Here is a 19,770-nt window from a genome sequence, read left to right on the forward strand (position 1 = left end):
TGCAGCACTATGGCATTCAGTCTGTAGAAAAAGAATCACACTTGGCGGGAGCATCAATAATGGCGGACATGTTTACTATAATGCCAAATCTCAGTTATCCATTAAAATTGTAATTATTTGTACACTGGGTGGACGAAAAGTCAATTCTTTCGTCTTCTTTTTTCTTCTAAGTGGCACACCATATATTTTATGGATCAAATAGAACAATCACAGCTTTCAGCCTGTAGAAAATGAATCACACTTGTCGGGAGCATCAATAATGGTGAACATGCGTAAGTGGCTGTAGCACAACGCCAACTAACGCTTGAATGTCAAAAATGGCGGAGTGTGTAGTGCGAGAGCTTCACAGTCGCCTACAGCGCTTTCTTCTGCCCGCGTTGCGGCTGCACGGAGCAATCGGAGGTTGAAAAAAAACGGCTCTCGTACATTCATAGAATAATACCAATCAAATAAATATTTTTCTTAATTACAGTTTATGTGAAATTATAAAAAGATTTATTAATATATTTTTAGGTGCCTTTAAGTTGCAGAGGTTGCAGTAAGCCAGAGAACATAAAACTTGAAGAGTGGGATGATGAATTAAATCTTGAGGTTTTAGGTGAAACACGACGGAGGCACGGTGATGGTTTGGGGATGTTTTGGATGAAGGTCGACTGGAGACCTGATAAAAATTGGAGAGATTTTGCAGAAAAGCTATAAAAATATTTTTAAAAGATGTAGTACATTCTGGCCGAAAATTTATCTTCGGTATGACAACGATCCCAAGCGTTCCTGGAAGCTGTGCAAAGAGTTGGCAAAGAAAAATGTACTGAAAGTAGCGTCACAGTAGCCCGACTTCAACCCAATTAAGTTGTTGTGGGACAAATTGGATAAGAGAAGTTAGAAAGTAGATTATTGTTATAGAGAATGCCAAAAGCAAAAGGGGGTTACATCGATGAATCAATCAAAAGTTTAAATATGTAAAATCGATCGTATTGTTTTTATTCACTGTGTATTACGCAAACTATAGGTTTGGGCAAAAACTTTTGTTCGGTAGTGTATATAGTAATAAAGGTATTCTACATCTCGAAGTTTAGGATCTATTTAGTTTGATAATTGCTTGTATATTATTTATCGTATTTTCTAGATATTCACTGTTCCTTTATATATACTTTTAGCTTTTTCATTTCTATATTCAGTATCTGATATCAAAAAAATTATTTTATGATTTTGTTCAATCTTGATTGTGAAGTTTTTATGAAAAGAATTGAAACACTTGGCGTACTGGCAAGTTTGAAGAAATTTGTTTTCGTTATTAACATCTTATATGCGTTTTCCTATTATTCTGTATGTTCTTCACAAAATTGGAATTGCTAAACAATGGGGGTCGATAGTAGTTATGAGGTCACATCAATCTTCGATAAAGTTATCTCTTCAAAGTAGTTTTAAGTGTTGATAACTAATTAAAACAGTGGAATTGCATTCTAAAATCATTAATTTTTGTTGTTTACAAATGAATAGATAAACAACGGCTTAGTACAGGTAAAAAGATCGAATTTTGATTGGAAATCACGAAGAATAGTAAAATATCTCGAGATGGCATCCATAATTTTTACCACTAAGATCATGTTATAGCGATCGGAATAAATGGAAATCTAAGGGTGCGATATCGGGCGAGTATGCTGGGTGAACCAGTAACTATCACCCCAAATCATTAATTTTTTCCTAGTGTTGCTTTCTCGTATCGCAGAATAACGTTTTCTGATGACAATTATCACATACTTCTTCAAATAAGGTTCGCCGTTTATAATAAAGATATAAATTAACAGTTAGTTCACGTTCCAGCACTTCAATATCAAAAAATTCCGCGTATACTCTACCAAACAAGAAAAAGCGTTTTTTGGGATGTAAACTCAGCTTCGCAGTACCTCGTGGCGATTTATTTGAAGAGAGCCATTTACTTTTGCGTCAGATTATCATAAAGGACCCATTTTCCGTCTCCAGTAATCAAAAAACGGCTCTGTATGGTGCCATAGAGGCAATACATTGAATGTGATAGATCGGTGGACTTAAATTAAGAGAGACCTAAACCTTTTTTGAATGGTCGACCAAGGTTAGGTTAGTTAAAGCTAGGAGTTCGTTGATTGTCTGACATGGATTTGCTTTCACTTGCTGGTGGTTTTCCTGATCAATTAAAATCTAATATATCAAAATCATCTCATCTGAAATTAGATAACCACCTTTTAAATTTACAATAGTAGTTCAAATATAAACCGAATTTTTCCTATAAAAAGGTCATTTTTACATTTACAGAGCTGAAATTTTTTATAGTTTTTCTATATAATTTCCGTCACACTCTTCATACTTCATACTAGTTTGTCATTTCACCTCTTTCGTGGTCGATCTCTACTCCGTGTTCCAATTTGGCAGTATAACATCTGTCAATCGATTGTTGGTTTCATTAGTTCTTATGTTAATGTCGGTGTTTTTACTCGAGATCCTCTTTAAGAATTTTAATTTCTATCGTCTCCAAGAATTATTTCGTTTTTGATATTTGAAACGTATCAATTGTATCTTTTAATCGGTACATCAAAAACATTTTTGCTATCCTGTGTAATTTTTCTTCATTAATTTCGTTTTCTCTACTCTGGTGAAACCTTACAAGATCGAACTTAATCACGTAATCCTCTAGTAATTTTTGTCGAATATAAAGCTTAAAATTACCAACGATTATAACTATAAGAAACGTAGTTCTCTTTTAGTTCCGGATATGATATATTTACTAAATTTAATTATTATGTAATTGCTTCTGATGATTCTGTCATTAAAAAAATATACAAAATGCCAGGACAAGTATATACCTGATGCGTAGAATAGTTTCTACAACTTTTATCTAAAATTATTGCCGTATTTATTACTATCGCATTAAACTTTAAATATATAACCGGACCCTCTTAAAATATCCAGTTTCTTTAATATTTAATGCGATTTTTATTATTTATTACAAAAATTTTCGTATAATTCACACCTGTGAGTGATGAACCGGATCAGTTGCTCAATCATCATTATTATTACGATAGGTCAGTCATCATCATTTTTTGGGAATACCTGTAAAATTTCCGTTAGCGTGTCGCAATTTTATTTTTCTACGCATACTTATTTTTGTCATGCGATACTTTTAACCGATATGGGAAAAGATCGAATCAACTTATTCCATAGGAGGGTGCCAGAAGTATCCGACTCAAAAACAAAAGACAAAAATTTTGGTCAAAAATATTTATTTTTCAACGTAATCTCCCAGCGATGTTCAATAATTCATTGTTGGAAAATCTTTGACCACCGAGCCATTTTTTCCAGTCTGAGAACAGAAAATAAACCGAGGGAGATAAATCTGGCGAATAGGGTGCATGAGGTAGAAATTCAAACTTTTATCCATTAATTTTGATCATTGCAATAATGGATGTATGAGCTAGTGTTCTTGGTCTTGATGAAGCAACACTTTCTTCTTAGCCAAATGCAGCTGGTTTTGTTCGATTTTCTTCACACAAAAGTTACAATAAGTTCTCATAATAGTTGCCGTTGATAGTTTTTTCTTTTCCAAGAAAGTTAATGGAAATTTATCCCACGCACATCCCAAAAAACAAGCGCCATGACCTTGTCCGCAGATGGAACGGTCTTTGCCTTCTTTGGAGCCGATTCACCGTTTTTAGTCCATTGTTTTAATTGTTCTTTTGTGTCGTGTGTGATGTGATCCCAGGTTTCATCCATGGTTAAGGAACGTCGCCAAATTTTGGCTTTATTTCTCTGAAACATTGCCAAATACTCGATGGAAACATCTTCACGACGCTGTTTTTGTTCCATGTTCAAATATTCAGTTAATATGCGATGTACCGCACTTTTTGAAATGTCTAACATGTCTGCTAGCTCGCACACTTTCTCTATGTCTATGTCAGGCCAGGTACTTCTGGAACCATCCTCGAAAATCTAGATTTGGCTTTGCATTTGGAATAAACGGTCCTGAAAGATTTACTTTGGAATTAACAATCCCTGGATGAAGATGCATCATACCAGTGTAGAAGCTGTTAAAAATGATAAAAAGAAAAAAAAAATAGTGGTACGCAGCCCATTGGAATGGGAGAAGAAAATTATAAAAATGGAGAATAATCTATGGGTGATCTGAGGTCGAGAAAGGGAAGGGGATGGGTTCTATGGAAATAAGTTAAATGGAAAAGCTGCAGGCTAACCTTTTGTATTCACACTTTTTTCACATAACCTCAAAATTTATGTGAAAAATTTAAATATCTAAATTTTGGGTTTTTTGATTTTATCTTTTACAGAAAACATTTTTTTTTTACTAAATTTGGTGAAAATTCACCTTTTTCTGTCCCAAATACACTGCAATTTATGTGATTTCAAATATTTATTGTTTTATCGTTATTTTGACAAGAGTACCTAGCTTTCAATCGAATAATCTCCTGTCAAGATATCAGCTTTTTTTAAAAAATCTTTAAAGTTATTTATTCGTTGAAATTCAAAAAAAAATATATTACTACCACTAAAGTAACGCAACAAAAAACTAAAAAAAGTGGCACCCGAATTTTTTTTTAATCATTATGTACAATTTCTAGATATTTATTAAAATTTTAGGCCCTAATTACTAATGGTTATCAATGTAACATGGATTCTCAGATCACACGCAAATTATTTTTCCTTTCATTTTTATTATATCCTCCTCCTTTTCCAATGGGTTTCATCCCATTATTTTTTTTTTTTTTTTAAATTATCGACCCTAGTTTACAAAGGCAAGAACCACACAAAAACATTTAATTTTGCCAAAGAGGATTGGAAATGCATTATTGAGTTACCAAATTCGAAATCTGGCAACGGCTAAGAATAACAAATTATTAAATGAAACAGAATCATATGACGGATTCACAATAATTATTATTTTGTTTGCAAAAAAATTCCGTAATACCATATCATGTAATAACTTTTAATAGTTTTTTAATAATAGTGAAATGAAAGTATTTTTTTTCTTGGGATTTACTCAATTAGGTTTTTTTATTCACCATTGGCGTTACGAATAAACATCCTGATAGATAAAGCTTAAATTTTTACTTCTGCTCCTTTCCTTAATGCTTTTTTAAATGTCGGATGAGGGTCTTGGTCTTTCTTATACCCATTTATACACTGCTTTCTGTCTTTTACCTTCTACCTTCCTTAATCCTTATATTCAAAAGGAGTTTTCCTTCTTTGGCTCTATCCATTTTCTCTTTCATTTCTAATGGCTTCTTGTTTATATGAAATTAGTCTGCCGTCTCTCAACAACAACAGTGCATTTCCAATCCACATCTTGGTATATACTATATTTCGTTGATTCCTCGTAAATTTACATTCTTCTATTTTTTTTTTGTTGCTGATTCTTCATGTTTTTGCAGCCGATTCTTCACCTGCATTCTGATTCTTCTATTTTTGTTGCTGTTCCCCATTCTTCTATTTTTGTTGCTGTTGTTTCTACATGAATTCCCATCTTTCTGTTTTTACTGTTTATGCTTTACACGAATTTCTATTCTTTCATTTTTCTTATTGTTTATTTCTCGTGACTCTACATTCTTCTATTTCAGTTGTTGTTGATTCTTCGTGCATTCTCATTCTTCTATTTTTGTTGCTAGTCCCCATTTTTCTATTTTTGTTGCTGATCCCCATTCTTCTATTTTTGTTGTTGTTGATTCTTCATGAATTCCCATTCTTCTGTTTTTGCTGTTGAATCTTCACACGAATTTCCTATCTTTCATATTTGTTGTTGTTTATTCCTCGTAAATTTACATTCTTCTATTTCTGTTGTTGATTCTTTGTACATTCTATATTTGTTGCTATTCATTCTGTACGTGGATTTCCATTCCTCTATTTTTATTGTTACTAACTACTGTTTCAAACTTTTAACCGAATTTTTCAATGGAATATAAATAGTTTATCGAAAACCTCATAATAGTAAATATTGACTCTTTTGCTACAAAAAACATTAAGTCTATTGACTTTTTCAGAATATTTAAACAAAAAGTTATTAGATTGGTTTAATTGTCCCTTTTAGTTTTATTAGCTTGTTAATGCTGTTGCATAATTTTTGATTTCTCTTCATTTTAATTCAAAAAGTAAGCCAATGAAAAGTGTAAATTTCAATAGCAGCATCAAAAATTAACTTTAAGAAATCATTTAAAAAAAATTGAATTAGTGATTACCAAATATAAGTGAAATATGGTTAAGTTCAATTTCACAGTAGTGATTATGAGAATATTCAGTAAGTAATAAATCTACCAAAGAGTGGGGCTAAAGATGAATATGTTTATTTATGAATATACTAATATGGGAAATTGATTAACTGATACGTCATATTATATAACTGTTATCCACCTATTAGTTGAATTTAAATAAATAAATCATTAATATGACAAAACAATAATTTGATAAATTACATCCTACTTCAAAACTCAACGATGTAGCAAACTCAAAATCTGTTGTATAATATAAGTTATACAAAATTAGGTAATTAGCAAAAAACATTAGACACTTCATTTTTTTCGTAGTATGCCCGACCTATTATCTTGGTAAGAGAAGGTCGAAGCTTACGATACATTGCAGAAACGCTTGGGGTAAACAAGTCTACCATTCACGATGAGAAACTAGAAGCCACGATCAGGAAGCTGGTAGTGGGCGACCAAGGACAAAAACGGCAGTAGACGATCCGATTTATTACGCTTTCAGTATTGAGAGAAATTTAACAGCTCCTGAGGTTCGGGACAGACTTAAAGTGGCGCGGAACAACACGTGTAAGCTCAGACACAGTATGGTGGAAGAGAATTGAGGGAGCATGGAATTATATCAAGGCTACCCGCGACAAAGCTCCAACACCTTGAAAAGAGAAGCGTGATTGTTTGCTGATCGACATTCTCATAGATCAATCTCAGATTTAGTCTATGTCACTCAGATAATGAAGACAGAGTGTGAAAACTATCATTTTGTTCAATGTACTCTTTGCGAATCCCGGCATTTCGCAATAAGCTCAATTATGATTGAGGGTGGGATCAATTTCAATACCCGAATTGAACTGATTTTTATTTATAATAGGGCTTTGACTGCTTGGAGGTACATCGAGGATATACTCCTAGAGGCTGTGATACCATTTGCTCTATTTATTGATTACCATTTGTACGACCAGGATTGTTACCAAATACATGGAGCAAATGGAAATCACAGTTCTTAACTGGCCTTCACGATCTCCCGATATAAACCACGTAGAGCAATTGTAAAATAATTAGTCCTCCTAAAGACTTAAATCACCTCTAATGCTGGTGGAGTACGAGGGATAAATACCCGCTATTATAAAACATTAACTTGTCAGAAAACCTGATAAAAATGAAGAATTACGTCCTTAAAGATATATTAATATCTTATTTTTTCTTATATTTCCTATATCTTTTAAGCACCACTCTAAAAATTACAACCAAAATTTTAATCCAACTAATAAATCAAAGAATATCTCTTGAGGACGAACAACAAGGTTTTAGAAGTGGGAGATCACGTACAGACACAGTATTTATAACTAGACAAATCACACAGAAAGTTCTAGAATATAATCAACCGGCGTTCATTTGCTTAATTGACAAGACAAAAGCCTTTAACAGAGTTATATTAAAAGACGTGCTTCAACTTTTGTACAATAAACAAATACTGTTAGAAAATCGAAGACAACAACATAGAGAGGCTATAAGATGGGAAATAGAGAAATTAAAACTCTTTGCTATGCAGATGATGCTATCCTCATAGCAGAAAGTGAAGACGACCTACAAAGATTGATCCACAAGTTTAACATAGTAGCAAAGAAGCTGAACATGGTAATTTCATCCCATCTCATTAACAAAGAACCGATATGATATAAGATAGAAATTGACGGTACCAGCATTGAACAGATTATGGAAACTAACTACTTGGGCATCACACTATCAAGCTACGTAGATGTAGAATCAGAATTAAAAAAAAAACAAGTACAGAAAGCCAATAGAGCAGCAGGATGCCTCAATAAAGCAAAATGGAGAAACAAACATATAAGAACGGAAAACTAAGACTAGAATTTACAAAGTTGTTATAAGATCAATAATGACAGACAAAGCAAAAACGCGACCGGACACGTCCTAAAATACAAAAAATGCTGGAAACAGCTGAGATGAGAATACTGAGGAGAATAGAGAGAATGGAGAGAAGGTTATTGAATAGAAAAAAAGAACGGAACAACCGTATAAGTAGGATGATAGATGATAGGGTAGTAAAGATCGCAAGAGGCAAATCGCCGGCCGGGAGGAAAAGTGTCGGTCGACCGCGGAAAAGATGGAGCGATAATATAACTTAAAAGCACAACAAAAGAAAGAAACAGGCAAAATTGCCTATAGAAAAGATAGAAGAAGAAGAAGAAGAATATCTTATGTTTTCTTTTTTTTTGCATTTTTTTGTTAATTATCAAAAGAAAAATATTCATTTTTATTAGGCAAATGGATTCAAAGATGAATAAGGAAGGAAGAGTCAAAATTTTTAATCTTTTAAAGAAGTCCCTGCAGTGAGCCTTGCTGTTAAGTCCGAGTATATATCTAACAGTTCTCTTTTGTAGATTGAGTCACACTACACGTACCCCAGAAGAGAAGGGCATATCGAAGATGCGACTCAATAAGGGCATAATAAACTGTTAAGGAGGTGGATAAGTTCAGCTCTGATCTCAGCGTTAAATGGGAGGAACTTAATTTTTTAGATAAGGCGGCAATATGTAACTTCAGTTTTAGAAAATATAGACAGAGAAGATTAGAATGGCACCATGATTTTAGGGTGATTAGATCATTAGATGGTCCCTATGAAGTGCCGTGAGATCAGGGCTGCAGAGAAACTGGTCGCTTCTGCAAAAAGACATATTTTACCACTGATGTTTAGATGTTAGAAGAAACAATCTAGGGCCTAGTACTGAGCCTTGGAGCACTTCACATTCTATTGGCTTGCAAGAAGACATCGTTGTATCAACCCTTACAAGCTGACTTCTGTTGGTGAGGCATGACTCAAATCATGCGAGAGATGTTCCTCTGAAACCGTAGTACTGCAATATTATGATTAACACAATCGAAAGAGTTGGAAAAATCACAAGAAATTGTTGAAATGGAATGATAGCTGATTAGGTTAGAGTAGACATTATTCGGGAGGGGAAGATATAGCATGATTTGTTACTTAAAAACCCAAATTGAGGAATGATAAAATCCTCTTTTTAACCAATCTTTCTATGATCTTAGATAGCGTGGGAAGGATTGCAATCGAGTGATAATTCAATGTTTGATTTTTATTTGCTCCTTTATGCAGAGGTATAGTCGTCTTAAGGCAATTGGGAAAAGTCGAGCAGACTCAAAATTTGATGTAAGTCCATCAGTTCTAGATGAATATTAATTTTTGATGTGATTATTATGATCCTATACCGGGCAGATACGAAAGTGTTACGATGTGAAATAACTCATAATATTTTTTGCCCAAAGGTTTATTATTGTTTGGATTTTGATAACAATTGATAAATATAAATAAATAAATAAATATAATAAACCTTATTTCTTAGGAATACCTCGTACATCATTAAAGTTTATTACCTCATTATTTTTTTCTTACACTAAAAAGTATCCATTTTTTCTCAAAATTATAAAAAGGATGTTTTTTTATCTGAAGGAAATCAATACAAATGTATTTGGAATTAAAGAATTTTTTTTGAAAAAATTTGTCGTTTGAAATGAAATTTCACCAACGAATATTAGTTGTAGTACCATTTTCATTGAAAATCTATCTAACATCGTTTTACATGTATACTTGGTTTGCGCAAAATTGTCGTAATATCACAATTTTATCTTAAAATCAATCTGCAACTGACAATTAACTAAATACTTAAATTTCTATTACATTTTATTCATTAATTACCGTACATATCAACTCTGCTTCAGACAATGTACTTCACCAACTCGAAATGTTTAATTCTCTTGAGTTTTCTCACTATCCCTGAAGTATGAAAGAGCTAGATTAGCCCAACATTGGTATGATGAAGTCGTAGTTCATAACACGTTAGAAATTTGACTGTTATGATCCTTATATTACTATTTCGAATGTATCATGTATGGAATTGATATTACGATTTTTTTAATAGCTTGCTTTGAAATACTGGATGGGTTTGATTATAAAAAACCTAATTTTTTTCAGTTTTTTTAATTCAATTTGAAATAAAAATAAAATGTTATAAAATGCATGTTTCTGTTCAACTTGCTATCATCAGTACAGTGTAATCAAATATGTGACGTGATTAAATATAAGCAAGAAGCATATTTACTTGCTACATGATGTAATATTATTTTTTTAAGAATGCGGTTGATTGAATTAAGTAATAAAGTTATTTTTATCAAATATTATATGTGTTTAATTGAACATGAACATATAAACATTTATTTGTATTATAATGTATATTTTTAAGTGAATCAACGATCTATGAAAATGTAACAAATGTAAATCGTGGCTGTAACCAATAACGTTCGGTCGAGGAAACAAAACCGCACGAAAATTAAAATCTGCAAATAAATTACCTTTGAAACATCCGGAAGCACTCTAAGACCTAATTCTTGTAGGAGTCCTTGATTAGCACCAGAAAAACTAACTATACATAGTGTCAAAACGCAAAAGTAAGTCCAAAAGGTAGCCGCCAGATTTGAAGAAATGTGGCTACCTAAACTTAAAGAAGGTATGGTGGTTACCATCTTAATTTGGCCGCTTTTCACTATGACGTTATACGTGAAAAGCGGCCAGTCATTAGTACCAATACCGAGCATCAAAAACACTGCCACTGCACTGCAAGTACATCGAATGCCTAACGAAAACACGAACAATAAAAGCACGCGACTAACTCTTTTAATATGAAACGCGTTACGTGCTGTGCCTCGCACTGCCGCAGACCTTATAACTAGCGCGTTTCAATTTCTCGCACTTTTATACATGCCGCTCTTCTCATTTTCAACACCCTGTTGCTTCTTCCTGCGCGCTCTATATCCAAGAACTATTACATCATTATCGGGGCTGGTTTTCGGAAATTCACACCATCGATCTTCTCACCTAATTCTCTTCCTAGAAACCGATCACCCACTTTTCGAAAGTTTTCAAAAAAATTCTCTTTTATGTCCTGGCCTTAATCGAATAATACTCCTTTTTTGACCTATATTTTTATAACTATGTTGATCAACAGCGGATATCCGCCCTAAAAATAGTTATTTCGTAATAATATTCATTGAGAAATTATCCAGGGAAATAGATTGAATAGATTTGGGCCTTATCGAAAAAAAAATCAATTTTCATGCTTTTTATTTAAGTTCTATTGAAATTGATAGACTTTGAAATATTTAATTACTTTAAACAATTTTTCGATATTGAAAAAAATCTATTAATAAAATTTTTCGTTTCGAAATTTTATAGTAAAAATGTACGAGGACCGTAAGAAAAATATTCTTACACTCATTATAAGGAATATGTAACTTTTTTAAAGAAAGCCTACATTACAATAAAAAGGACAAAACTGAGTGTATAGGGCATTGAAAAGTATCACAAAAAAAACTGATTAGGATGGTAGGACTATTATCAAAATACTAATAATGAAAGTTAATTTACCATTACTAAGTCAAAATATATGTCAACAAATTGTGAGAGCGCGCAGAGCAGTGTTGAAATTAGAAGAATAATTAGAGCAAAAAAAAGTGGACAAGGAAGAAGAATATAGTGAGTAGAAAACATATATACGAGGTGTGGCTATTAAATAACAACTACAAAAAAAGTACGCATGCGCCAAAGGTTAGTGACTGTCAGCTGTTTACTCTGAAGCCTACTCTTTCGAATGCGATGCCTAACATGCCTGTAGACAAACCAGTGTAGCCATGACATTCGTTTGTATAGGGCTGTTTTTTTTTGTTTTACCGTAAAATAGAGCAACGATTTTTTGTGAAATTTCACATGAAACTTGTAAAAATTACTGAAACTCATAATTTATCAAAGCAATTGTATGACAATGAATGTTTTTCACGTCTACAAGCTTTTTCAAAATGGCTGAGAAGATGTTGGATTCGGGTCGCCGTTCTATGTCAAAAACAGATGAAAGAAAAAGTCGATAACTTGTTCGATCTGGTCGTGGACTGAGTATTCGCAAACTGTAAAATAATGCGTGTGGCAAGTACAACATCCCACAGTAGACCCCTTTATTCGCCAGATATTGCACCTTGTGACTTCTACCTCTTTCCTAAGGTCAAATCTGCATTAAAAGGAACAAAATTTGAGTCTGTTGAAGTTGGGAAAGAAAAATCAGCGTGTGTGCTGAAGGAAGTGACTAAAAAAGACTTTCCGTACTGTTTCGAAAAATGGAAGGTTTTCATAGAGGGATGTAGGGATAGAGGAGAGGCATATATTGAATGAGATGATAAATAAATATACATATACGAGGTTGGAGATTAATTGTCGAGGCCTATATTTTTTCGAAATCCCCATATTTCGAAATTAATTAGAATACAGGCTAGCGGAATAGATTATGAGTGACGCGTTAAGTTACACAGCTGAAAATTATTATTTTTTGGAAATTAGGACGGAAATCTTATTTCTCTTCGTTTATATTAAAGGTAATAGAATATCGAACATGAAGTTAATTCAACAAGTTACTTCAATGTCTAGGCACTAAAAAGAAAGTTTATTGTCGATATTTATCGACCAAACGGCATTAAAGTTCCACTTTCCACTGAGTGAAATTTATGTTTCTATTTTATAAATTTACTACATATACACTACATATTTTTGACATGTGACAACTAAGAAAAAATTAGTTTTTCTAGTGAAACAGATTTCTATTTTGATTTTATTTTTTTTTTTATTTTTTATTAATATAATAACGCAATTTGTCCGAGTAATTTTTTGATAAAGACCGAAGTAGGTCGAAACGTTGGTTTTTATATGTTATTTTGATGTAAAATTTTCATATGAAATAAGGTAATTATTTAGAATTGGGGCTCCAGGCAAAAATCGTTCCAAAAAATTTTTCACGCATTTGGGGTTGCTTCTGAGGGTACAAATAGTAAATTTAAGACGGGGGAGACATATTATTTCCATTATTTTAGACATTACATGCTACAACTTACATATGATAAATCAATGAAACCTAAACTAACCTAACCAAGATGATAATTATTTAGAATTGGTTATGTTAGGTTTCATTGATTTATCAAATGTAAGTTGTACCATGTAATGTCTAAAATAATGGAAATAATATGTCTCCCCCGCCTTAAACTTACTATTTGTACCCTCAGAAGCAACCCCAAAAACGTGAAAAATTTTTGCCTGGAGCCCCAATTCTAAATAATTACCAAAATAAGCCTCAAATCAAGACAAATTATCAAGGAAAATATATAAAAACGTTTAAGAAGCCAAAAGTTAAAAATCACATTTACGTATATAGTTAACCTAAAAAAAATTTGAATTGTTTATTCAAATGGGGTGATAAATACAAAAGGGCGGGGGTAAGGAGTGATTAGGGCATATTCATCGAATACAAATGAAAACAGTAGAAGAATTAGAGTAAAATATAGTTAATTTGAATACATATATTCAAAATTGTAATCCTCGTAATTTTTCGAATAATGGTGGGAGCGCCAATATACTTTCACCAATAACTACATAAACCTTGATCTACTTGATATATCGGAAGTACACCTGTTTCTTCGAATTACGACTATTTTAAAAAGAGGGAGTTGTTTTTTCATTCACATTCTTTTATCAATTTGTTGTTTGTTATTTGTTGATTCAAATATTAATGTATTTGACGCGCATATATAAGAATAATCTAAAATGATTACTACCTAACAAAGGAACAAGACATTTTTTCCATAATCATTTTTATTTTTCAACATAGTCCCCTTTCAGCTCTATACATTTAACTCAGCGATGCTCAGACTTTTAACCCTTTAAAATAGGCGTTTACGTATACAAAAACGACCTCGTCGGATAAATATCTCTCTTCTGCAAGTGAAATTTTGAGGTTAGGAATCAAGAAAAAGACGCTAGGCAAGATCTGATGAATACAGTTGGTGGTTAATCAATTTGTAATGCAATTCGTGTGAAAAAGTGCGTTGTCCCGATAAAAAAGCATTTTCTTTTTTATCAAATGAGGTTTCTTTTTGCAATTTCCCCCTCTACCTTATCAAGCAATAATGCGTTATAATTTCTTGTTATTGTTTTTCCCTTCTTGAAGATAGTCGATGAGGAAAAATCCACGTATATCGTGAAAAACCATCACAATCATTTTTCTTGCCAATAAAACCGTTTTTGCCTTTTTCGAGCAGGTTCGCCCATTGTTTTGACCATTTATTCATTTCAGCAGTGTAATGGTGGTCCAGGTGATTCATCTATAGTTATGAATAGATGCAAAAAATCGATTTGTTTAATTCAAATCGCGATAATAAAGCCTGGAAATGTTCAATTAAATGCGCTTTTGGTCCAAAGTGAGCAAACTCGACACACAATGCACGCCAAATGCTTTCTTTTGATTTTGATATGCCTATCGCCACTTCTATCTCTCTAATTTTAATCCGACGGTCGCCCAATACCATTTTGTGAATTTTTGAAATGATACGACCATGCTTGAATTCATCCGCCCAAAATTTTGTCTAAATATCAATATTTCTTTGAAAACAAAAGTCGAGATCACTAAATCAATCGAAAAGCTCACAAAAACACTCTAAGAAGCTTCCTAGCAAAACTAGCAAAACACCTCAACACTCATTCGCTGTGTTAGGAACGGAGACTTACCTAACTTAATAAAAATTAGAATAGAAAACATCCCAGAATAAAACAAAATGTAATATAATCCGCAAATAAAACTTAATTAAATAGGGCAACTCCGAAACTAAGAGAAATTTAAGAGCAACCCAAGAAACAGAATAGTAATGGAAGGCTATAAAAAATGAGACCATTCATAAGCTCCAAATCTCCCCAACCGTAACTCTCAAGGTCACTGGTTAAAAACAGCAAGAAAGCAGTAGCCTTCTCGAAGGACTTACAAGATGTTTTTCAGCCTAATTCCACAGAAACAGGTTAACATGAAATACATATCAATCGATATTTGTCTTCTTACCTCCTCTTGTAAAAATAACAAAACAAGTGCAACACGCTATAAATTTCGGTATTTCATGGTTAAGTACCAAAATAAATACTCAACGATACATGTTATCAACGCAGGTGTTCCCCAAGGTAGCGTTTTTGGGTCCGCTAGTATACCTTCTATCCTTCAAGTAAAGCTCGATAGGCTACAGCAATGGTTAAGAATAAGGCGAATTCAAGTTAACGTGACCTTCATAAATAGATGAGGAAACTGTCCCTCCGTTACAATAAACGAAATTCTACAAAGGAAGGATGTTAAACATCTTGGAATCCATTTGGATAGGAGACTACAGCTTGGGATTGAACTCAGGCAAGTATATTGGTATACAAAACAATACTTAAACTTAATTGGACATACGGAATCCAGCTGTGATGTTAAGCCTTTACATTAAATATAAATATTATCTAGAAATTTCGATCAAAAGTTCTGAGGATGATAACAAATGCTCCATGGTATGTGTCCAATAACATCATTGCAAGGTATATACAAGTCCTCTAGGCTAGAGAAGAAATTGAAGTGACCAGTGAAAAGTATAATGAAATATTGCAACATTGAATTTGATACCGGAAAAATCCAAGGAAAACTATCTAAAAGAATATATCACTTTTATAAAATGGCGGAACCAGATTAATATTCACAGCTTCACAGAACGCGTGCTTTAAGCTTATTTTGAAGAAAGTCCTCTAAGCTATTATCCAACTATTCTAAACTAAAAGCAGCCATAATTATAAATGATGATGTAAATTTAAGTAAATGTACCAAATGTGCTCCAGATGACAAATTTTCAATGTTTAAGGTGAAAGCTTTAAACATTTAATTAGATTTTTATTACTTCATTAAATAATTCATAGGATACATTAATACTAGGAATAGCTGGAGGTTGCCGAAGAGAAGATTTGTATAAAATGAAAATTGAAGATAAGGGGGAGTTTCTACTCATAACGATTCCGGATTCACAAACGCATACAAGTCGGCGTTCGACAGTTATTGGATGCAGAAACTAGTTCAAACGTGAATTTTGCCATTGCAATTTTGGAACCTGTTGTAAACGTTTTACAAGGAAAAAGTATGGATTTGGTTATGGTGAAGAAATATATTGATAATATCCTATCTGTAATCAAAACAAAAAATATCGACAAGATGCCGGAAATGTTTTTTATGATTTATTTAAAAAATCACTTGATATCGCAGAAAGTAGGGGTTGAGTTGTCAGTACCACGAGTCACTCAAAAGCAAGTACACAGAAATAATCCACCATCTGAGTCTGCACTTAAATACTGGAAGCGGTCAATAATCATCCCTTATCTTGATTCTTTAACCTCGTCGTCTTCGAATGCTCGATTGTCTGACGAAAATAAACCTGCTTTTGCTTTAACTTATCTTCATCCTTCCAGGATGCTCAGAATGGCTTCAAAAGATTTCAAAAATAAACCAGAATCTTTCATGGCTTTTTATGAGTTGGGTGATGTCTCTGCAGAATTTGATTTGTGGTATGTGGAAGAAAAAGAATTTAGCAGAAGACTAATTGAAGGACATTGAAGTGGCTGCACTTTTGGAGGAAGCTAATGTTGTTTTCCCTGCAACAAGGCACGTACTACTAATATTAAGTGCTTTCCCATCCCTTACTGCTACTGTGGAAAGATCGATCAGTACCCTACGAAGGGTGAAAACTCAGGAGTACAATGATGATAGACTTACTGGATTAGGTTTGATAAGTGTACATCGAAAATTTTTGAAGGAAAATCAGGACTGCATGGTGAAGAAAGTTTTGGATAAATTTAGTTTAAACTCAAGAAAAATTTTATTACTTTAATTTGAGTATAATTAAAATATCAAAGTTTTGTTTTCATTTTGAACGACCATGGACCATGACCATGGTTTGCCCCCCCTGTTATAAATCTTGGCTACGCCCATGTTCGCAGCCATGATATTCTTTGTCGTCAGAATCAATCCCTGGAACTCGTATCTTTTTGCCATCATTACATGACCCGAAGTACTCTGGTTGGTGGGCTTTTATGGTAGGCACCAATTCTATTTCAGTTGTGATTCTATCTGTCCATGATATTCGTAGTATTTTTCATTATTAAACCAAGTTGTTATTTTATATTATCTAATTTAAAATTGTAAAATTTTCTTATGACCATAAGGCTTATGTCTCAACGTATGCTCAAAAATATTGATAAGTCCTGATATTTTCACGTTGAGGTTGGAAACTTTCTAGACAACCCTTGTATTAAGAAAATGGTCTTTACTTTTTGGGAAATATTTTTGTAAATATTTGCGAAGAATAATTTGAATACTTTTCGTTATTTTTTTGATCCGTCGAAAATTTTATTTTTCTCCTTGAATATAGATCTAAAAGGATTTCGAGTATTTGTATCATTTACATTTTTAATGTAATAGCGAGAAATTTCAATATGAACAAATAAGTTACTTGCATTTTGCAAATTTATTTCAACAAGCTAAATAAGCGAATAGGCAGTTGAGTCATGTAAATGTTTAACCCATTAGGATGCGTCATAAATGTTTTGTTTACATTTTCTCAGCAGTGACTCTGAAATTTGTTTAAAGTAATGGACATTTAATTTCAGAGTAATACTCATTTGAATTTTCAAAGAAATTTTTGGCAACTATAAACAAATTATTATACAGTGCGGTCTATATGTATGAAATAAATTTGATTTTAGCGTTATTATGTACTAAAACCTGAAACAGGTCGATTTTTATTATTAAATTGACAATTAACAGTATGAAAATATTATCCCCCTTCACCACCTCTTCTAAATTATAAGCACCCCCTTGAAAATTTTAAATGAGAAAAGGGGGCGTGTGGCACCTTGTTGGAAAATGATTTCGTCATTTTTAAATTTGATTCATGTTGAAAGACTGTGTTCCGTATGTCTTTGTATGTCAGATTTTTGACGTCAGGTACCGGGTGGGCAACTAAGAATGGTCGTCGAAAACATTTCAGAAACGGATTATATTCAAGAGAAAAAAATTAGGTAATTTTATACTTTCGCGGCTCTAGAAAATCGAAAAATAAACTGATATCTTCGTTTTTATGGCAGATTTACGAAAAAAATTATAGGAATAAAAAAAATGAAAGCTTATATTGGTTTCAGGGCTTTAAATGTTCATAAAAATGCACTCATTCACGTATAATTGTTGATAACTTTTTTCCAAATATAATCGTTTGTACTTTTTTTATTAAGTTATCATTGAAGTTTTATGAACAAAAACATTTTTAAAATCACTTATTGTAATCAAGTGTACAATATTGAAAGTTAACTTACCTAACCTTCAAGTGAGATATTTTTTGACATAAATTCACCGTAAAAATGAAAATTATTAAAAAAAATCATCGAAATCGGATAATTTTTGCGATTTTCTGGAGCATTTATGATAACAATTAATTCAAAAAAACATATGAATTTTTTAAGTGAGATAAAAAATTAATAAACAAACATTTTTTTTTCAAAATGTTCGCTTTTTTGTGTAGATAAAAAAAATATATATAAGAACTGCATTCGATGCTTTGTGAAAAAGTTATGAACGATTATATGCGAAGAAGTGCATTTATGATCACATTTAAAGTCATAAAAATATATGAAATCTCTAGGTGAGATATTTCCTATATTTTTTTTATAAATCCGCCGTAAAAACGAAGATTTTTAAAAAAAAGTTCATAGAAATTGGATGATTTTTCGATTTTCTAGAGTAAAGAAACGAGGGGACCGCGAAAGTATGAAATTACCAAGGATTTTAGTCCTTTGTTTAGTAATATAAAGTTTTTCTAAATATGGTGCAGTCATAACTGAGAAAATTAATTTGTAATTAAGTTATAAAATTTTGAAAAAAATCTATCACAAAACTTTACCTAGAATAAAAAAAATAATGTCGCGTAATATTTAGAATGTTTTTTTTCAATGTACTTTACAATTAAATGAAATGTTCAAAATGACCAAAATTCACTTCTTGACAATAACCGAGACGATTTTGGAATTCTCGTACATTTTGTATGACCTCAGGAGATATTTAGTTAATTTCTTCCATTATATAACTTTCAAATCAGTAATATTGTCTGCTCTATTGAAAAATATACTTTAGATTTTAAATTATCCCATAAGAAGTAATCGGGAGGAGTAAAAGGGGAGGATCTAGCCTGCCATTCGATCGTTCCACGTCTTCCAACCCACCGATTGGAAATTATCTCCCCACCGATTGGAAATTATCTCGTTTAAGTAATTTCTAACTGTACATGCAAAATGCGGTGGAGCTCCGTCTTATTGGTTAGGCACAAAGAAGTTAATCAAAAAATCTATATAAACCTCACCATTAACTGTGCCCTTAAAAAAATAAGGGTCACTAATTTTATTATAAATGATACCAGCCCAAACTTCACTTATTTAATATATTGAGTCTGAGCCTCACACATCCAGTGAGGATTTTCTCTGCTCCTATATCTTTGAATCAGTTTGCCTAATTCGTAAGCACGTTCCTCCAATTTCAGAAAGGTCGTTGCACTTAGGAACGCGGATCACGACCTTCAC

General features: G+C 32.6%; 1 protein-coding gene across 1 annotated transcript in view; it reads right to left on the reverse strand.

Annotated features, from left to right (window-relative positions):
* LOC130451073 (univin-like) overlaps positions 1–10,793 on the reverse strand; it is a 61,595-nt gene extending 50,802 nt beyond the window's left edge. Inside the window, exon 1 of the mRNA XM_056789871.1 lies at positions 10,623–10,793. Coding sequence (XP_056645849.1) covers positions 10,623–10,793 — 171 coding nt within the window. The remainder of the gene's footprint in view (positions 1–10,622) is intronic.
* Between the last annotated feature and the right edge of the window lie 8,977 nt (positions 10,794–19,770).

The sequence above is a fragment of the Diorhabda sublineata genome, chromosome X (assembly GCF_026230105.1).
Source record: "Diorhabda sublineata isolate icDioSubl1.1 chromosome X, icDioSubl1.1, whole genome shotgun sequence".
Classification (NCBI taxonomy): Eukaryota; Metazoa; Arthropoda; class Insecta; order Coleoptera; family Chrysomelidae; genus Diorhabda; species Diorhabda sublineata.